General features: G+C 44.6%; 1 protein-coding gene across 1 annotated transcript; it reads right to left on the bottom strand.

Annotated features, from left to right (window-relative positions):
• Positions 1–153: 153 nt before the first annotated feature.
• OSTM1 (osteoclastogenesis associated transmembrane protein 1) lies at positions 154–17,461 on the bottom strand. Its single transcript, XM_084622969.1, has 6 exons — positions 17,021–17,461; positions 10,553–10,664; positions 8,570–8,667; positions 4,785–4,949; positions 3,546–3,711; positions 154–3,194 (listed from the first exon to the last, which is right to left on the bottom strand). The coding sequence occupies exons 1-6, from the start codon at positions 17,390–17,392 to the stop codon at positions 3,139–3,141; spliced, it is 969 nt and encodes a 322-aa protein (XP_084479095.1). The 5' UTR covers positions 17,393–17,461; the 3' UTR covers positions 154–3,138.
• Between the last annotated feature and the right edge of the window lie 2,947 nt (positions 17,462–20,408).

Genomic DNA, 20,408 nt, shown 5'->3' on the forward strand with positions numbered 1-20,408 from the left:
ACTCTAAGGAAGTCCACCCTCTTGGTCAGAGTAGAACTAGGCACAGTCCTAAGTTATATAACTAAGTATAATAACTGGCTGCAGGTCTAGAACAAAGTACTAACAATAAATGTCAACATTGTGAAGTTGCATTTACTATCTATTTACCTGCATTCGGTTTCTATAGTAACCAAGTGCTTCAAACAAGTCCATAATAGGAAAGTGTAGTAAATTGAGAATTTTATTACTTGGGCCATCCTGTCCCATCCTTTCCCCACCACTCATTAAAAACAGCATTGGCGAAGCATCTCAATACTGAAAATGGGACAATCAAGCGCAATCAATTCTATACACATTTATTCAATACAATATTTGTTCATTTTCAGTGTATACAGGTTTTCTAATCCAAAAATAGATAATGCTACCCAAGAATAAAAACATTCACTTGTACCAAAAATACAAACTGGTATTTCAAAGAAAGATTTTAAGTATATCTTATACAGTCATAAAAATGGCAAACGAAGGTTAAAAATTACCAGCCAAATAAAGTTAAGATTTTTTCTGCATGTTTTCTGCACCACCACCATTTCCTTTAGGGACAGGAGGCTGTAAGCATTTACATAAACATCAGAATATGAACAAGACCCAATGCATTTTATATGAAAAATACTGTACTCTTAAAAACATGTAAGGAAAGCTAGCATTACAAGGGAACAAAAAGGAAAAACTGACATTTGAGAAGACGTAGGATATAAATTATTTCTAGAGTGTAAACTTTGCTGCTGCTTGAAAAAAAAAATCACGAGTACTTTCATTTGGCTTAGCAGCCAGGAAAAAACAAAAGCTGCTTTTTTTTTTTTTTTATAAAGTGCTTAACCACCATATCCAAGTGTAATGACTTTCAGACCTACTTAATTTGAATGTGCTCAAAAAGCCACTGCTTACGGTATGAAAGCTATCATTCTATAACTCTGCACATACAAACTGGTTTTATCTGCATGAATGGAAGACTGAGGGCTGTGCAAAGCAATCATATGATGCCTCAAAATCAAAGGAATGCTATTAGGACAGCAGTTGAATAAGGCCCAGTAAGCTGAAATTTGAGCACAACAGATGTAAAAATAGCCATTTAAAACAAAGGCAATTTTCCCCTCTGCCCTATGAAGATAACTTCATCTGATAAGCAACATAAATATATTCGTCTACTATTTTGACACCTTATCTATAGCAGACCAAAGTGTCAAAAATATATTTCCTCAGACAGGAAATCCAACCCTATTTAGGCTTTCAACACAAACCAAACCAATCATTCAAGGCGATTCATGTGATTAATAGAGGGAGATACTTCCTACTCACAAAATACCAGGAAGCAGTTGTATGGATATCCAAATGTTAACACATTATGTTACTTAATATTGAGACATTATCAACTTGGTTCTCTTTTTAAACTGACAGTATGCCTTAATTTAAAATAAAAAAAACAAAAAAAAAAAACACACACACAATTTAAAGTGCTTTAAGATTATTTTGCTCCCCTGCTGATGTTTGTTTGGGCAAGGGAAAAAAGTGATTAATTGGCTATGGAGGCAAAACAGTGAAACTAACTAAACACAAAAGTGCTGTCAAAAGACAAGCTAAATTAAAGAAACAAATTGCTAACTTATCAGTTGTTGAATAATCATAGGCATAACATTTTCAAAAAGAAATGTGATTTCCCAGTTGATGTGTCCCTTTAGTCTTAAAGTTGTAGTATGGGATGGGTTTAATATCAGAGTGAAGCCTCCAACCTCATTACAACCACACTGAAATTTTTCATTTTACTGTAGTAGAAAATTCAGAAAAATATAAGCCTAGGATTTATCAGCCTGGATATCCTGTATTAACACATCTTTAGAATGGTGTCCTTTCAACAGTCCCATCAACTTTAATAACAATGCTGTGACCTTTTGCTTCAGCTCTACAACTTCCTACAGAGGTTGAGTTTATTTTAATCTACTAAATGGACCTCATCTCCAGTAAATTTCTAGGAAGTACCGATTGCAAATTTGGATAGAGTAAGTCAAAGATCCAGGCACAGCACATTCACTTTATGCCAGTTCTGAAGTTATAGAACACCTGTGCCCTAGTCACTACTAAAATATATCTTTTTCATGTAAACCCATTTGTATCTTAAACCAGAGGAAGTTCTAATCCAAGCACAATTCAGCATCTCCAGTGACTTTTACCTCAGGTTACCATTTTAAAATATTTTTTATATATAAAAGAAATTAAACACGTAAGTGAAGTAAGGGACAAACACAAAGACATCTGGCCTCACATACAGATATGCATCATACCTAAAAATAAGCCTCTAACCATTTGAAAAGCAATGACTTAGTGGTTTAAGCGTGCAAGTGCCCAAATATGTGCTAATATGGTACATTTTCTGAAATTACTATTAATGTCCAGCACTGGCAGATCTGCTGTATTCATTGCCAGAAATTTATCATTTTCCTTGCATCTCTCATGTTTTTGTTTTTTTTTAAATAATAAAGACACCACTAAAATGAACTAAGCAGCATGACTGTGTCTATCAAGAGATGCTATGTAAGGGGGCTAGTTTTTGAAACCTGTAGTACAAGTCTACCCAAAGGTGGTAAGATGGCATTTTTACTTTGAAATGTTCTAATTCTGATACTGAATTAAACCAAAACAAATTATATTAAGCTTTGCTAGTTCATAAGAACCACATCGGAAAGATGATCACATCTCAGACTGTACTAACATGCCTGGAAATAAACACAACTGTCATACTAGATTTTTATGGAGTCAATATAGAAAATTAAATATAAAGGGAAAAACATACAGGAGAAGTACATATTCTGTTGATAAAAGGTACAAAAACCTGCAATCAAAGAATCAGAAAATAACCAGCTTCAGCACTAGTCTGGAAAGAATTAACTTATTTTTCAAATCAGAAGTCCATACTGCGTCTCATAGCCCTGCCTTGTCATGTTTGTTAATATACCCGTTTAGGAGTCAGACAGTATTTTGTTTAACTTGTATAATGATACAGAGCAACACTAAACCGTAATTAACTCCTCTTTTGTGCGGTCCTCCTTCCACCACAATTGTACCCAATATATACCCAGTTGTGGTTTTCTGGTTTTGTGTTGCAGCTCAGCTGTATTTTTCTTGGATGTTCACAAGACTGGCATTTGATTGGATACGCTTGGCTAGAAGGAAAATAAAAATAAAAATAAAAAAAAAGACTCCCACCATCAGTTTCCCCACTCACTCAGTTTAACTGAGCACGTACTATTGAACAGTGTTCCGTTAACATCATGGTTTTCCTTTTCAACAGAGAAGCATGGCTAAGGACCTACTTTTCCCACCCTCTACGGCTCTTCAAGTGATAAAGGCAGTCCCCAAGAGGACAAGTAGTCAACACCAGCTCCCACCCACTGCTGCAGGCACAGTGACAGAATTGCCTGACCCCATACCAAGTACGTTGGTCAAGTAGAGTGCCCAAGATGATTCCTTGTGCTCCCGCATTCTGTAAGTAAAGTTCTGACAACATTACTTACGCAGAATGAGTATACGTTTCTTCTGCTTTGAGTGAAGGAAGCTACTAAGGTAAAAAATGACTGGTAAAAAGAGAATGAATGAAGAAACTGCAATCACTGGGACCGTATCACTGCATGGGACAGAACAGTTGAAAGTTCTACTCCAAAGCCTTCGTGTAATGTTCATCTAAAAGGAAAACGACCATGGTGAGCAACACATTCCTTGGCTTGCATCACTGTTTTACTGAACATCGCAAAATTCAGTATAGCAAGACCACCTAATTACCTTTAAACCATAATATCTACTTGAATAAGAGCCATTTAAAATATCTCCCCTCAAAAAATTAGACAAAGGTGAAATCCTAGCCCCACTGAAATCAATGGCAAACCTCCCATTGACTCCCACCCAATACATTTATTAGAGCAGTGATTCCCACACTGTGATTCTTAGAGCACTTACTGGTGGTTCATGGAAAGCTGGCTGATCACATGCTACTAACCCTCCTTCTTCCCAGTTGCTAAAAATCACATTGAGAGACAGCTAAATACATTAAAAACTTGCTACTATTCCCTGGCCCAATAATCAGCTGCTGTAGTTAGGAAGCAACTAACTGGAAACATTAACTGGAATTTAGCAAGAAGTGTCAGATAAAAGCCAAAGATTAAAGGGATTTCCCAGCCCCCAAACCCCCATTTGAGATAGGGAGTGGAATATTCCCTTCACAAAATCTCTTAGACAAAAATAAAGTTTCAACTGCCCAAGCTGAAATATGTCAGGACATCAAGGTTAGACCCCTTCCTCTTCAGGAGTAGCACAAGGTCTTTAATGACCCGCAGCAGTCAGGACCTCTATTTTATATCTCATCCAAATGAACAGCAACATCATGGAGTACCCTGGGGGCCCTGGTTCAGTATTAACTCAGAGTGCAACCTACTGGGTCGCCAACACTGTTTCCTGAAGTATTTAAGTGTTCTTTAACCGTTTTCTCTCCACGTACTGACCAGAACCCAGCCTGACCCCTCCTTAGCTTGAGAGACGTGAGGAAGTCACAGCACAAAGCGGTAGGTGCAGTGTGACAATAGCTCACTAAAGAAATTGCTCATGAAAGCAGCTTCCACCGCTGAAAGGACAAGAGTGGTGCCAAGAGAAAACAATATAAAACAGTTAAGGGACCACTGAAGATTGCTCTTCAGATTTATCTACCCACCCATTGGATATTAGCTAGGCAAGAAGATCCAGAAGCAAATACGTATACTCACTGCATCTTCCACATCAATGCACAAGTGTGTTCTGTGTTCTGAGTGGCTGCCCAGTCCAGTCATTTTTTGCATTTTGTTATACATGGTATTCAGGTTTCTGTAAGTTCCATTGCAGTTTCTGCATACTTCTGTGTGGTTGCTTGATACAAGACTGATGGATTGCCCCTAAAATTATAAGCAGCACGTATTTAGATTTTTAAACAATATAAAATTAACTTTAAAAAACTAGAGCTGAACTTGAACCAAAATCTACAATATTAACATCCTAAAGTGTTACACTGAAATTTAGGGATTTAGGTCCATTTTATATAAATAAAGCTCACAGTGAATTGAAAGTTGATCTTATTTTTCCCCGAAAAGATGTATTTTGAAACTATTGACTGTCTATAACAGGGGTGGGCAAACTACCGCCCGCGGGCCGGATCCCGATTGCCACCCCCGTGGTGCTGCGCCACTCTGGGAAGCGGCCACACCACATCCCTGGGGCCCATAGGGGTGAGGAGGGGTAGAGAGCTCCGCACACCACTCTTGCCTGTGTGCCTGTGTGCCAGGAACAAGTTACTGCAGCCAATGGGAGCCTCGGGGGAGGTACCCACAGGCAAGGGAAACACATGGAGCCCTGTGTCCGCCCCAGGGGCGGCACAGGGACATGGTGCCAGCCGCTTCCCAGAATGGCGCAGCACTGGGCCAGGCCAGGCCAGGGCAGGCAGGGAACCTGTCCTGGCCCCGGTGTGCACCGCTGCCACCCTGGAGCCGCTCTAGGTAAGCGGTGCCAGGCAGAAGCCTGAACCCCTCCTGCACCCCAACCCCCTGCCCTGAGCCCCCTCCTGCACCCCACACCCCCTGACCTAAGCCCCCTCCCGCACCCCACACCCCCTGCCCTGCAAGCAATTTCCCCACCCAGATGTGGCCCTTGGGCCAAAAAGTTTGCCCACCCCGGTCTAGAATAAAAACAAAACAAGGATTGTTAATACCAAGTTTGCCTTGGAAACACAGGTGTGCTTCTCCCGCCAGCTGGCTATTTTTCATTGGTCTATATGAATATGCCACACAGGAAGGAGGAGTGAATAGGTATTTTAATTTGGCCTAATTATTTTGAGTTTCAATAGCCACTGCTCCTGTCCCGCATTTACAATCTATGTAGTAAATAATAGCAAGAATCCGGATCATATTTTAAAACACAGTCCCTTAAAAACACTATTGGGATTTTCAAAAGAGGCTAAAGGAGTTGGGCACCCAAATACAATGGAACTATATATCCCAGCCTATGCTGAGAGGATATAAGATCATCTCTCCTCCTACTAGGAAACCCAATGGAAGTTTGCTTAACTGTGAATTTCATCCTTTATGGATTTCAGATAAAAAACACAGGAAAGTCACGTAGTTTTACTGTAGTAGCAGTTTCACCTCCCTGAAAATTCTGATGACCTGGGTGGGTTGTGGGGGAGGATGGGGGAAGATAATTATAAGATGTCTAGATTCTTCTGTATTTTTTTAAGCCTCGTCACGGAGGCATAATGACAGAACCCACAATAGCCAGAGTTTACAGAAGAGACCTGGCTACTATCCACCTTAAAACATCACTTTTCATCCAGCACTCAAAAAGCAAACTCTTGTATGATCAACTTCACAGGCTACCTCCAATTTCCCATTTCTGAGCCAGGGAGCTGGGAAGCTAGTGAAGGACCATCACCAACTACACCCAACCTTTGTCAGCATCCTAGATCCTTCCCAACTGGGCTTTACTCCCAGCTCTGGCTCAGCAATGGTCATGGTCACAACAGTAGATTATCTCCTCTTAGCCACAGAAAATAGGCAACCTCCACACATTTGTCTCGATCACTTCAGCCCTTGACAGTGTGGAGGGCTCACCACAGAGACCTACGAGGAACAAACAGTAATGTGCAGAGATGGCTGTGAGGAAGCACTGGGACAAATTCCACACAGCTTCATTTTCTCCCACATCCTATTCAATTATTTACAACAAGCTGTTGGGAGAGACTATAAGACACCTTGACCTAAAACATCAGCAGGATGCAAATTACACCCAGCTGTTCATCTCCTTTTCATCTACCATGAAAGCCCCATATGCAGCTCTACTATTGGCAAATCAGATCAACACCTGGACGAAAGGCAACTCTCTGAAGCTAAACCTAGGCAAGATAATGGTGAGGTTGGAGGGCAGAAGGCAACATTTCCATGATTTAGCCAACTCCTTAAGATCATCCCATGGTGAAGATTGTAAAGGGGCCTTCTAGTTTTGGTCCTCCTCAATGTCTCAGCAATATTCAATACTCAAACAGCAACAGTTTTTAGGAACACCGTCAGCTAGCCAGGAGATGATGCCCCATCCTAACAGATACAGACTTGACCACGGTAATCCTTGAAATTATGATCTCCATAAAGTAGGAATGAAATTGCAGGCACTGAAGAAACTCCAGGCTACCTGCGGACCAGCACAGATCATTAAGAACACATCAATGCTGCAATCACTCCACTGGCTACCCAAGTATTACTAGATTAAGTTCATGGTCCAGGTCTTGCCTTTAAAGTGCTCTGTTGACCAGGCCCAAGCTCTCTCCCCTTGCCAAGACCTACTATAAAGGCTGCACATCTCAGGAACCACCAACAGCGAGAACAACAGGAGACCAGTCTCTCTCAGCACCTGTTCCTTCCACAACAGTTAAGCATGAGCATAGACCATACACCCCACCCCCCAGACTGAAATGCTAAAAACATCTTTGGCGCAGCTTCCCCACCTGTCTGTGAAGCGGGGCTAGAGGACAGAACCAAAGTGAATCTTTACTACCTGCTTGGATTTATACAAAATTGTAAGACACTCAGAAACAACATAGGAGAGTGTGTTATGCTGGTGTACAACCAACTACCTTATTAAAGGAGCACAAATCTTATTTCTAGAAGTCTATGGATTTGATCATGGCACTACATAAGTTAAAAAATGCCCTATAAATCACTACAGTGGGGGGCAAGATCTGCCTGGCAAGCAAAAAAGCAGGGAAAGCTAGCCCACCAGTAAGGGGGGCTGCAAAGCATATTGTAACCACAGATCCTCTTCTAGATCCACATGTTTATTCTGCACCAAGAACTTTAGTTTGAATGTTATCCTTTTGGACAGTTTTTATTGATTAACTGCTTAATCAAATTTATGAATATTTTTGCATAATCTGATTTAGTTTTAGGATTAAATTTAGCATAATTTACAAAATTTTGATGCATAATTATTTGGATACACTTTTCTTGGGAGATAATTACCACATTTATTTTACAAAGAGGGATATTTAATTGCAAAAGTTTTAATTGTTCATAACCTTAATGGATAGGAGTCTTAAGAAGTGTTTTCAGGTAGCTGGCCCTTTTGGACTAATCTACAATACAACCAAATAATGATATAAGGAGCCACATTGTTAAGTCACGCAATGATAACTCCAGAAGGAACTAGGAAAAGTGACTTACTGTATGCAGAGACTACGTGACTCTTACTATATAATTATCAGCTATTGTGAATCCAGAAATCCCAATATGAAATGGCACTATAATTGCATACAAGACAGAGTCAAGGTGAGCATCAATTAAAATACATTTTGTGCTCTCAATTGTGAACATCTGCATTTTATAGATAATTGTTCTATCTGCCTAAACTGCTTCAGAATTTGTCAATTGCAGTTGCTCAATATGTATCCACTGCAGTTTGTTCTGTGAAAAGAAGATATTTTACTATACAAGAAGAGGGCTCAGTGCTGCCCTCAGATACACAGCAAAGATACCTGGAAGTTACGTTCGAAGCACATCAGTGTTGTATTGAATAAGTCCAGGAACTCTGCTGTACTATTTGATAGCCCTTCACTGTTGTTCTTCAAACAATCTGTCAAAAAGAAAAAAAAAATACGTGAATCAAGATATCCTTATTTCTAACCTATATCTACAGCCAACAAGTCCCTTGGCGGTCCTACAGCTTTACAGCAAGAGCTCTCAATTATAAAAACCAATTCAGTCAGCTTTGCATTTCCTATTTGGTTGCTGTTATGCAGATGTCTCAGATTTGCTATCCTAACTCACTCGGGCTTCTCTCTTCAGTTAGGATACATTTCAGAATTAATTGGCCTTGATTAAATAAAAAATAAAGACCATTATCAAGAGCATTTTGAAGAAAGGATTTGAGCTCTCACTGGGCTTTCAGATAACACAAGACGCTGCTTTTACTTTTCACCCTGCAAGTCTGACTTTGCCCATCAGAACTAGTGTGCACTGTTTGAAAGTATAAGTGTCAGACATGTAGCTGAAACAAGGGACAGCTAGGAAATAGAGGGAATCTTTATGCTTATGAAAAAAAAGGAAATGCTTTTGAAAAATGCACTAAGCAGTGTCACAGAACGTGCACCAATTTTGTCAGGAAGTGGAAGCCAATTTTACCTGCCTTGCAGGGCGCTCCTGAAACACTCCTGGTCAGATACTGCTCTAGTCCCTGCAGGTATTTCTTTCCTTCCATCTACTCCACTTTTTCTATTCTGATCCATTAGACCCTTGGAAACTAGGACTGCTAGTTTTACGTAGCATTCCATTAAAAAGGACACTGTGAAGGTTGGCAGACTCCAAACGTGACCTTCCCTGAAGGATGGAAGTGAGAGAACATCTTAAGCATTACGGGATAGAGTCTATGCTCCCCTCCTGGGAGACGTAGCACAGAAGGCAGAGCCTGAGGATGGGAGGGCAGTTGGAGGTTGTTTTACCTCTCCTTCACACACTTTGGTGGCAACCAGTAACATATGTTGGGGACTACTGGAGCTAGCCTGAACCCAATCTCCCTGGGGCTACCTATGGGCTCTGTAGCAGCCCAACATCCTTTGCAGCACTCAGCTCTACATTACCACCCCTCCAACCTCTGGCGCCCTCCCATGCAAGGGTGCTGGAACCATTTGTATAGTGGGGGTGCTGGTCACTGAACCAAACTGTAAACCCTGGATATGATGGAAACCATTTCAAGCCAGAGGCCAGCACCCCCCACACCCTTAGTTCAAGTACCTATGTTCCCCTGGTCGGGGTACAGCTCCTGTGCCAAGGGAATTTTTCCTGTTTCCTGTGGTGGCGTTTAAGGGCCATAAAGAAGCCGCATGCAACATATTACAGCCAGAACCAGTCCACAGAATTTCAGAGCCAGAGTCGGATACCCCACGTCACACTGAGTGACTACTTGTGGAGCACAATGCTATTCAACATGAGTAAGGGTATCAGAATCTGACCCTTACTGATTTTTTATTAAACAGTTCAAGTTACATTTTCTACTTAAGTAGGAAAAAGGGGGCATGGGGAAAATAAGAGATCTATAAATACAGCAGAGCTGTAGCAGATCTCCAGCATGGTTTATTCAGAGTAAGTAAAAACCATCAGTTTTTACAGCTCTGCTGTATTTATAGATCTCTTATTTTCCCCATGCCCCCTTGAGTAAAGCAGCTGTCATTTTGGCAGGGGCTTTCGTGCAAGGTGAATATTCGTATGGGGACTCTAGTGTGTTTAGATAAGCAAGGGAAGAAGAAATTGATTTTTTGAATCTGTCAACTTTGAACAGTATCCCCTGTACAATAAAAGTACCCAGGATGTATCAATAAAGAGCTCTTTGTTTCTGTCAATTTAAATAACTTAATCTTATCAATGCTGTTCAGTTCTGATCAACTGAGAAATTTTAAAGGCAAGGCTAAATCTGTCGTCTGAATCATAATGGTAGCATGAAAAGGACAGAACAAATCACGTACTTGCACAGTTGGCCTTCTCCCAAGTACTGTTAAAGAACTGCGAAAGGATCACAACTAGTTGTACCCTATCAGACATCAAGAGGCTTTTTGCACAGTTGCTCTCCGAAGAATTCTGGAAGAAAAAAAACCCACAGTATGATGAATTCATATGGCAACAACTTTGGAACTATTTCAGATAACGGGTGACATGGAGGCCAAGTCTGCCATTTTAAGCGTGTTAGTTTCACCCATCAGGAGTAGTGTGGCCAGTTTTACATCCCTTGTCAGAATCCCGAGAAAGGCCGAGAACTAGTCCGACAGGGCAAAGCCAGTGTCTTTCCAAACAACGGACTAAGAAAAAAACGTTAAATATGATGAGAGGTATAACCACGTTGGGGATTTAGGTAAGTTCTTAAAAGGTTTAATACGAGAACAGCAGGAGCTTCAGTCAAGATAGAAAAGGAGTACTTGTGGCACCAACAGCACCATGCACACCAACAGCTTTCCAGAGCAGGGGCACTTTTCAGTACGCATGTGTACGACTAGCATAATAGACCCTGATCCCACAATGGGCCCTCTGAGTGTTCCCATAATACAGCTACAGAGTTAGATTCCATCCTGGGTTATACTGATGGAAGCTGGCATAACCCAGCATTCAGAGCTCCACAAATCCGATTGGCGCAAGGAGCCTACAACTCCTGCTTGGCTGATCTAGCACACCTGCAAGCACGACTCCTCTGGAGTCCTCAAGTTGCTCTCCCCTGGCCCTGTGTCACCCCAACCTGCCTTCCGCCAGGAGTCAATCCCTCCTAGCATGCATCTGAGCCTTCTGATACAGAGGTTGCTAACTGCAAACCCAGAGGAGCGTCAAGCCTCCAAATAGTATTTTAAAGTGTGCAAATATCTGGTTTCATGCCATTTAAAAGGAGACTCAAAATAGTGACTGGGAACATCATTTCTTGTCTCCGGCCCCCACCCCCAAACCACAGACTGACAGAATCAGCCAGGCACCCCCAGGCTGATTTTCCAGCCGCAACAGAACAGATCTCACCCCGAGCGGCTTTTGTCCAAAACCAGATTAAGCACAAAGACTGGTCTGGCATATAGAGTACAAGCTCTGGTGAGGGTCAGTAAGACTACCAAACATTTGCTGATGAAAATAAGGTTTTTAATTAGCTATGCTGAGGTTGGGGTAGAAGATCAATAATTTATCACTCACCCAACCCTAGCCAAGACACCATTTCCATATAACTAACAGCTGGATACACAGAGATACAGGTTGATTAAAGTACTAAAACACACTGACAATGGAAGATCCATGTTTAACGAGTGAAACACGTTCTTTTGTTCTAAGTGACAACTACCCTCCCCACTAGCCTCCGTACCCCATAGACCTTGAGCTGTGGGTACATCTACACAGCATTCTGGAGCCTGTGTCAACAGACCTGGGCTTGTGCTAGTGCTCTAAAAACAGCTGCGGAGACAGCGCTTTGAAGTCAGGGCTCAGGCTGGAGCTTGGGCTCTGAAGCCCACCCCCATCCCGAGGCTTCAAAGCCAGAGCTGCAACTTCAAAGCGCTGTCAACACAGCTATGATCTCAGCACCAGCCCCTCTAGCTGAAGTCTGTCAATCTAGACTGGGAGGCTTGGTCCCGCAGGCTCCAAAAGGCTGGGTAGACATACCCAGAGAGACGGATTGCTTCTCTCGGCCCTAGAGGATATTCTGTGGCGCTCAGAGTTCCCAAGCAACTCCAGCTAAGAATTATGGAACTTCTCAGCCCTGGTTCAGCACAGCCAGCTAGCAGAGGGAGCATGGACATGTCTGCTACCCTGTTTTGGGGGTAGGGAGCCTTGCAGAATTTGGGATGTAAAAGCCTCTACCAAGCAGGCCCCTGAAGAGGGAGGGAGAAGAGGAGCAGCCACCTGGGACCCTCTAGTAGCCTAGGAGAAAGAGGGGGGCACCTTCCCCAACCCCACCAGGAGATGTTTAAGGATTAGAGACCCTGCAGTTTCCCTTGCTGTGCTATCAAACTATGTCCACAAAAGCTCAAACAAAGCCCTGTTTAAGAGAGTCTGAGGTTCAGTGGGACTATTTCACTCAGCTCTAGCAGGTACAATGTCAGCCACAAGAGCACAAGTTACTGTCTCATCACAGCCTGTCTGCCTCAACCCTGAACTGGATAAGCCACCTGCAGGAGAGGTTAGCTCACCTGCAGCCCAGCAAGAGATGAAACATCCCTACACGAACTAGCTTTCATGCAGGCCAAACAGACATCTGATGGCAGTTGCTTTCACACACTACTAACCTGAAACTGAGTCGAACCCATAACCAAGGAATCCTCTCTCTGCCTTTCCCATCAAATTCTCCCAAACACATACAAGCTAGTTAGCTACGAATGCCATGAGAAGACAGCCCCTGGAAGGACAGCCTCATGATATCTGCAATAAGAGATGCCAATCCTATTATTTGTTTAAGGCCCACCACCTGCTTAGGTCTGTGCAAGTCACAAAGACTGCCCCTGCCCAGGTATTTACACTCAAGCTTTTCTGGGTAGCTGGTTCACGAATCAGTTCAGAGCCACACACAACCATATAGATACATGGTGTGGAAAGGTTATTTGGGAAAAGTTAGAACAGGGATAATCAATTATTTTTTGTCAAGGTCCAAATTTCGTGGTCAGGGTATAGTCAAGGTCCAGGCTCTAGGGAAGAAAATAAAATGGAAAAAAAAATTGATACTAAATAAGAAGATAAAGATTTTGGGGTCTGTTCCAAAGCATCTGGCGGTCCAGAGTCCCCTTATTGACTGCCCCCTGAGCTAGAACAACATAAACAGTATCAGGAAAAGGCTTTAGCCTTAAATTGACTAACTCTGAGAGAAAAAAGCAAAGCTCTACACAGCTGAGCACAGAGTGATGAGGTATCCCTTGTAATCCGACACTAAGTTTAAACATAGTTAGTCACTGGCCTTTGGCTAATGAGTTGTTTTTTTTTTCCACCCTTTCATACAAGAACAGATTTTCCACCTGAAAAAAACATGTACACTACGTACTTCCTCTTCTCTTTTCCTCGTTGTTTTATTTCCAGAATATGAACAAGAGTTGACTTTTTGGCCTAGAAAAGCTACAACGTGCCTCTTGTGATATAGTGGATCCATCTACCACCCAGGCTCATATCACAGACAGCTGACGTCCTTTTTGTGAGTCATGACAAACTATCTATGGCTACAGCAAGCAAAGATTTTATTGCTATTAATAGCAAATTCCTTTTCTTCCTCTCTACCATGATTTGATACCTAAGTATCCAATATATTCAGGGATCACAGTGGAAAGAGATAGTGGCGGAATTCCTGTGACAATGCAGTCTGGGTGTGAGCTTAGTACCAAAGAAGTAGGGTGAAGTGAATGGGAAAGAAGTGTAGGAATAACTGTTAAGTTAGGAGTCTTTACTGCAAAAGAAGTCCAGTCAGATTCTTTCGTATTTTTTCCCTTTTTCAAAACCAGTTTTCTTTCAACCCCATGGTTCTCAAACTGTGATCTCTGGAGAGCTAACTGGACACATGGCTCTGGCTCCTGCTTCCCAGCTGCTAAGTTGATTTAGATACTGCCATAAAGTTGTTGTTCATGGCAAGCAATTGTTGTAGTTGACAGAGACATGTCAAGTGGTCATGAATGGAATGGGATATGTAACACAAGAGTCTCTATTGAAATGTGGTGTTCCCCACAAAAGTTTGGGAGAGATCTATTTCCCTATGTATTCTATTTTTTTCCCTCTTAAAATGGAAGATTTGCTAAATGGTTAAGGATCATCAGAACTTCCATTACTGCTACTTCTGGTAACTTCTACGGGGAACTGTCATATGCACACACAAACCTACCAAGCTAGTGGCTCTCAACCTTTCCAGATTCCTGTACCCCTTTCAGCCTGATTTGTCTTGTGTACCCCAAGTTTCACCTCACTTAAAAACTACCTGCTTACAAAATCAGACATAAAAAACACAAGTGTGTCAAAGCACACTATTACTGAAAAACAAGTCACCATCCCTATGAAATTTTAGTTTGTACTGACTTCACTAGTGCTTTTTATGTAGCCTGTTGTAAAAGTAGGCAAATATCTAAATGAGTTGATGTTCCCCCGGCAGAACTCAGAGATAAGCGTACGCCTGGTTGAGAACCACTGTACTAGGTGATGTACATACCTGGACGAAAGCAGAAAAGACCTAGCAAATGCTGAGGAAGTGTAAACAGCAGGGGCCTACTACCTTCCGGGAGGGTTCCTTAAAAGTTGAACTTCCAAATCCATGGGAGACTTAGCTTTGGGGAAAAGGTTTAAAATCACTGATACTAACAAAAATTAAGTTACCTAGATTCACAGAATTAAACTGGGCTTCTTTTTCCCCCTGACTTCTCACATCAGTTGATGACAACTGATTGAAGGGATGACAAAGTTCTAAACATCAGATTTAAAATATTTTTACTTTCTGCAGCCACTGGTTCAAATTTCAGCAGGATCATCTCACTCCTTTAATTCTTCTTAAAGAGCGAAACTGAGTACCATGCAGTTCGTTACATTTGGATCTTTCAGAGGACACTCAATTAGCCCCAAATAGTCTGCAGATAGATAAAAACATGATCCTAGCTGGTGTACCAGTACTGTCGGAGTTATGGTTTATCCTGGCACCCCACCTTTACCCAGAAGAGTTGTGCAGCTGGTTGACTGACTAATGGCTAGGGAGCAGTGACTTAGTGGAGTTGCATGTATAGAATCTGTAAGGCATTTGAGGCCCTCCACTATCAGCATTCCCATATAAAAATGATAGTATTGGTCATTAGATTTCCCATCTTTAAACTCCACGTTTTCAGAGATGTGTCAAATTTGTACAAGTTGATACACTATCGGAGTTAAAGAACGCTTTGCAAGATGCAGAACTATTAACATCCTTTGGTTGTGAACAAATGTCCAGCTTTAAGAAACCAAACACACAACATTAGTAAGATGGCGAATGCAACTGGAAGAACTGGCCTAAGTTACATCAACACCACTGATGGTGTGCAGCCATTATTGACAAGTCAGGTTTGCTATTGGATATTTTTCCATTGGCAAGCAAGATCTTTTGCTTCAGATGCAGACCATGCTACATGCCTTCACACCCTGAGATAAGACTCCTGCACTTTACTTGGGCTACACCACAAGATGACTATTTTAGAAGCTGAAGCCAATCCACAATATGGCAGCTTGCTTATTAAGAGGAGCTTTACAGTGCTCCACCAAGCTGCAGTTACGTATGCACTTCTTGGTGGAATTAAAGGTGTAGGTAATGACTTTGAGAGCCAAAGAAGTGGTTTGAGTCCAGGTTACCGGAGACCCACTGCTTTGTTCATGCCATATTACCACTAGTGGCAACATTCAGAGCCCAGATCTGTTAACTTCCAAACATACTGCAATACTCATCTTTTTTCTTGCCCTTCTGTAAGGGGAAGACAGGAGAGTTTAGTGGAATTATTGAGTTTGGGAGCTAGATCAGATTGTAAATTTTACGTATACTAAGGGAAAGGGAGGGCACATACTATCTCTTGTACAAAATCAAAATAAGTAAGCTTTAATACACAACCTAATACTGAAAGCAAAAGTATTCACATTCAGGAAAGACACACAAACAAGCAATACAATCCCACAATATAATGCACAGAGAAGAAACAGGCATCTCCTTTCAGACACGAGAACTTAGTCCTACATAGGAGAGCAATGGGCATAAAGCTTACAAGAGCAAAACACTTTAAGCAGCAATGACTTATGTCTAAGAGAGCTCCTAGGCATTCGTGAGAAGCCGATGGCCCAGCTAGTTATGAATCCCTAAATTCTAGAACACCCTGATCTTTAAGGATCAAATATTTTCTAAATTTGTGACAGGGCAAATAAGTAGTGGATGTTCTTTTGCTATTTTATTGTGTGCATGTGGCCTGAAGTCATTAATCATATACAGCAGATTGGGCATTTCCCGAGAACGGTCAATATCAATGAGTAATCAGGCAGTGCAAGTTAGTGCTCCAAGAGCTATTTCCCTGCATAGAACACAAGTCTGATAACACTAAAAGGTCTGTGCCTCCATTTTGCTCGACACCACGAGTTCCTCTTTTCAGTCACACGCGATTCCATTAATAAGTCTGCCAGGAACACCCACTCCGATGGGAAGGAGCATCCATTCGACACCTCTTCTGCTGGGGAGTCATTTGCAAAGGGATACCCAGGAAGCCCCTTTATCCTCCCTCCCTGATTTCCACACAGTCACAGGCCAGCCGGTCTCCCAGCTGGCCTGGCGAAGGCGGCAAGGGACTGCCCCACCCTGCCTCTCTCCAACAGCGTGGGGGAGGCCACCTCCAGCTGGGGCTTGGCTAAGCCGCACCCCAAGGCGGCTTGTGGGTCAGACCCCCCCCACACACACACACACGCGCGCACGCGGGCCCTCCTGCGAGACCCTTCCCCGCACGCACCCCCACGGCCCGGGTGATGTTCTCCAGCTGCTCCGTGACGCTCTGGAAGTGGCGGTAGCAGCTCTGGCAGAGGCGCACGGGCCGGGCGCTCCGCACCAGGCAGCCGGCGAGCCGCACGCTGCTGTTGGCGAAGCCCACCAGGAGCTCCCGGCACTCGGGCGGCAGCTGCCCGGGGAGCCCCGTCCCCAGCAGGGCCAGCGACAGGTCCTCGGCCTCCTCCAGCAGCTCCAGGGACAGCAGCCGGCGCCCGCCCCCGCGCGCCCACCCCTTCGGGCCGCTCTGCGGCGGGGGGCGGCGGCCGGACCCCAGGCTCGGCCCCGCGCTCAGGCCGGGCACCAGCAGCAGACACAGCAGGCGCGCGGCCGGGCCCATGGCTGCCGACAGCCGCGGCTCCTGGGAGCGATTTAGCGAACCAGGGTCACGTGGAGCCCGGAGACATGTCAACGTTCGGAGCTAGGTCAGACGAGCCACCTTATTGGCTGGTGGCGGTTCGACTCCGGGTGGAGGGGCGGGGCTGCCGGGCCGGGGGTGTGGCCTGGCAGGGTGGGACGCGCTGTGTTCAGGCCAGGCCCGGGCGGGCACTTACGCTGGCTGGTGGGGAAGCGGGCCGGGCTTCCCGTCCTGGAGAGCGGGGCCTTGCCTGCTAATGCACAGCACAGAGGAAAAGGGTCTCCAGGGAAAGGTGCCTGACACTCTGTCCCGGAGCTAATTATCACAGACCGCTGGCCAATTTCAGAACTAATGTGAATCTCACTTCTTCAGCATAACTTTCCATCAATGAGTATTAAGTACCACATATCAACCAGTCCAACTTTCCCCTCTAGGCCAGGCAGGACGAGAGAGAGATCGTCATTTCTCTTTTTGTTAAAACATGGTGGGAGGCATTCGCCGACCATGGTGCTAGGGACCAGAGAAAAACACTTGGGCCTTGCCCACATTAGGATTTTGCTGTTTTTCCTGTAATCAATGGCCAGGCGCTGATTAGCTAAAGCATTGCAAAGCCATGTCTACACTACAAACTTTGGTCCACACAAGTTATGGCAGCATAAAGCTGCCAGAGTTAGTCTATTACTCGTGCACATGCATACTTTGCAGCTTGCATGCACACAGCCTTTTGGCAAATTTTCACAATGTGTGCATTGTGGGATAAAAACAAAAAGAACAGGAGTACTTGTGGCACCTTAGAGACTAGGTAACAAGTGGTCACAAGGCCATCATACACCTTTCTCCATTGCATAATGCCATCCATATGCTATCATTTTCCTGTTTTTTTTTAAATCACACAAACCCACATGGCACTTGTCGCTTCCCACCATCTCCCACAGAAGCACAGAGCCTGCACAGCTCTCTACTAGTGTCATAAACGTTGCAAACACAAGATGAACTATCCTTCAGCATTTGCGGAGCCACAGGAAGAAACACAACGATGGGGGACCTGATGAGTTCTTCTAAGACAGATTGCTAAAGGACATAGCCCAGGGGCGGGCAAACTTTTTGGCCTAAGGGCTGTATCAGGTTTCCAAAATTGTATGGAGGGCTGGTTAGGGGAGGCTGTGTCTCCCCAAACAGCCAGGCATGGCCCGGCCCCCGCCTCCTATCTGACCCCCCCCTGCTTCTCGCTCCCTGACAGCCCCCCGGGGAGTCCTGCCCCATCCAACCCCCCCGTTCCCTGACGGCCCCCTTGGGACTCCTGCTCCATCCACCACCCCCTGCTCCCTGCCCCCCTGACCACCCCCAGACCCCACACCCCTGACTTCCCCCTGCTGCCCCATCCAACCCCCCCCCATTTCTGGCTGCCCCTCCAGACTCCTGCACCATCAAACCCCTCTGTTCCCTGCCCTCTGACCGCCCCGACCCCATCCATACCCCCACCCCCGATCACCACCCCAAACTCCCCTGCCCCCTATCCAACCCCCACTGCTCCTTGCCCCCTTACCGTGCTGCCTGGAGCACCGGTGGCAGGTGGCTACAGCGGGTCAGACCGCGGCTCTGCAACTGCGCTGCCCAGCCACCCAGGGCGTTGCACCGGCAGCGCCATGAGCTGAGCCTGCAGGGGAGGGGGAAGAGCGGGGGTGGGGCCGGGGACTAGCCTCCCGGGACAGGAGCTCAGGGGCCGGGCAGGAGGGTCCCGCGGGCCGGATGTGGCCTGCAGGCCATAGTTTGCCCACCCCTGACAGAGCAAAAAATAATTCGAGGTTGGTGGTAGTGTTCACTGAGCAGCAGCAGACAGTGGAGCACCGCCCTTCGGCCCAAGAAACAAGCACAGACTGGTGGGATCGCATCATAATGCAAGTTTGGGTTGATGAGCAGTGGCTGCAGAACTTTCGCATGCAAAAGGCAACATTCCTGGATCTGTGTGCGGAGCTTGCCCCAGCCCTCCAGCGCAGGCACACCAGAATGAAAGCTGCACTGACAGAGCGTGGCAATTGCACTGTGGAAGGTTGCAATGCTGGATTGCTACCGGTCAATGGGAAATCATTTGGGAGTTGGAAAATCCACAGTGGGGGGGCTAATGTCATGCAAGTGTGTAGGGCCATTAATCATCTCCAGCTATACAGGACTCTGATTCTTGGCAACGTGCAGGACAGAGTGGATGGATTTGCTGCAGTGGGATTCCAGAACTGTGGTGGGGTGAAAGACAGCACACACATCCCATCTTGGCACTAGCCCGCCTTCCCACAGAATACATCAACAAAACGGACTACCTTTCTTTGGTTATGCAAGCACTGATGGATCACCGGGGACTCTTCACTGACATCAGTGTGGGCTGGGCAGGGAAGGCTCATGCATGCTCATCTTTAAGAACACAGGACTATTCAGAAAGCTGCGAACAGGGTCATTCTTTCCTGACTGGCGGATTACCATTGGTAATATGGAAACACCACTCATGATCCTGGGGGACCTAGCCTATCCGTTCCTCCTCTGGTTCATGAAGCCGTATACTGGCCACCTTGACAACACCAACAAAAGATTCAACCACTGGCTAAGCAAGTGCAGAAAGACAGTTGAATGTGCTTTCAGTAGATTGAAGGGTTACTGATGGTCTTTACTCACAAGACTGGATCTCAGTGATAAAATATATCACACTGGTTATAACAGCCTGTTGTGTCCTTCACAATATCTTTGAGGCAATGGAACAGGTAGAGCATCTGTCTGCTGATTTTGAACAGCCAGACACAAGGACCATTACGAGACCTCAGCACAAACCTGTGCAGCAGAGGGCAGCCATGAAGGTGCATTTTAATGGTCAGCCACCTTAACGTGGTGTGATGTACTGTGCTCTCGCTGGCTCTGAAGTTCTGGGGGTTGTTAGGAATTGTGTAGTGCTTGGTATGGTACATGTATGAGTAGCACACTGTCCTTTAATGAACCAATGAATTATGCAACA

The sequence above is a fragment of the Lepidochelys olivacea genome (assembly GCF_965140295.1).
Source record: "Lepidochelys olivacea isolate rLepOli2 genome assembly, chromosome: 3".
In the NCBI taxonomy this organism is placed as follows: Eukaryota; Metazoa; Chordata; order Testudines; family Cheloniidae; genus Lepidochelys; species Lepidochelys olivacea.

Bases quoted from the DNA above. Each gene is read 5' to 3' on its own strand.
- OSTM1 (XM_084622969.1), bottom strand. From the start codon at position 17,392: ATGGGCCCGGCCGCGCGCCTGCTGTGTCTGCTGCTGGTGCCCGGCCTG. The intron at 8,668-10,552 runs GTACGTGATTTG...TCTTTTTGACAG, and splicing joins GGAGAAGGCCAACTGTGCAA to ATTGTTTGAAGAACAACAGT. The intron at 4,950-8,569 runs GTATCTTTGCTG...TTATAATTTTAG, and splicing joins GCTTCGAACGTAACTTCCAG to GGGCAATCCATCAGTCTTGT.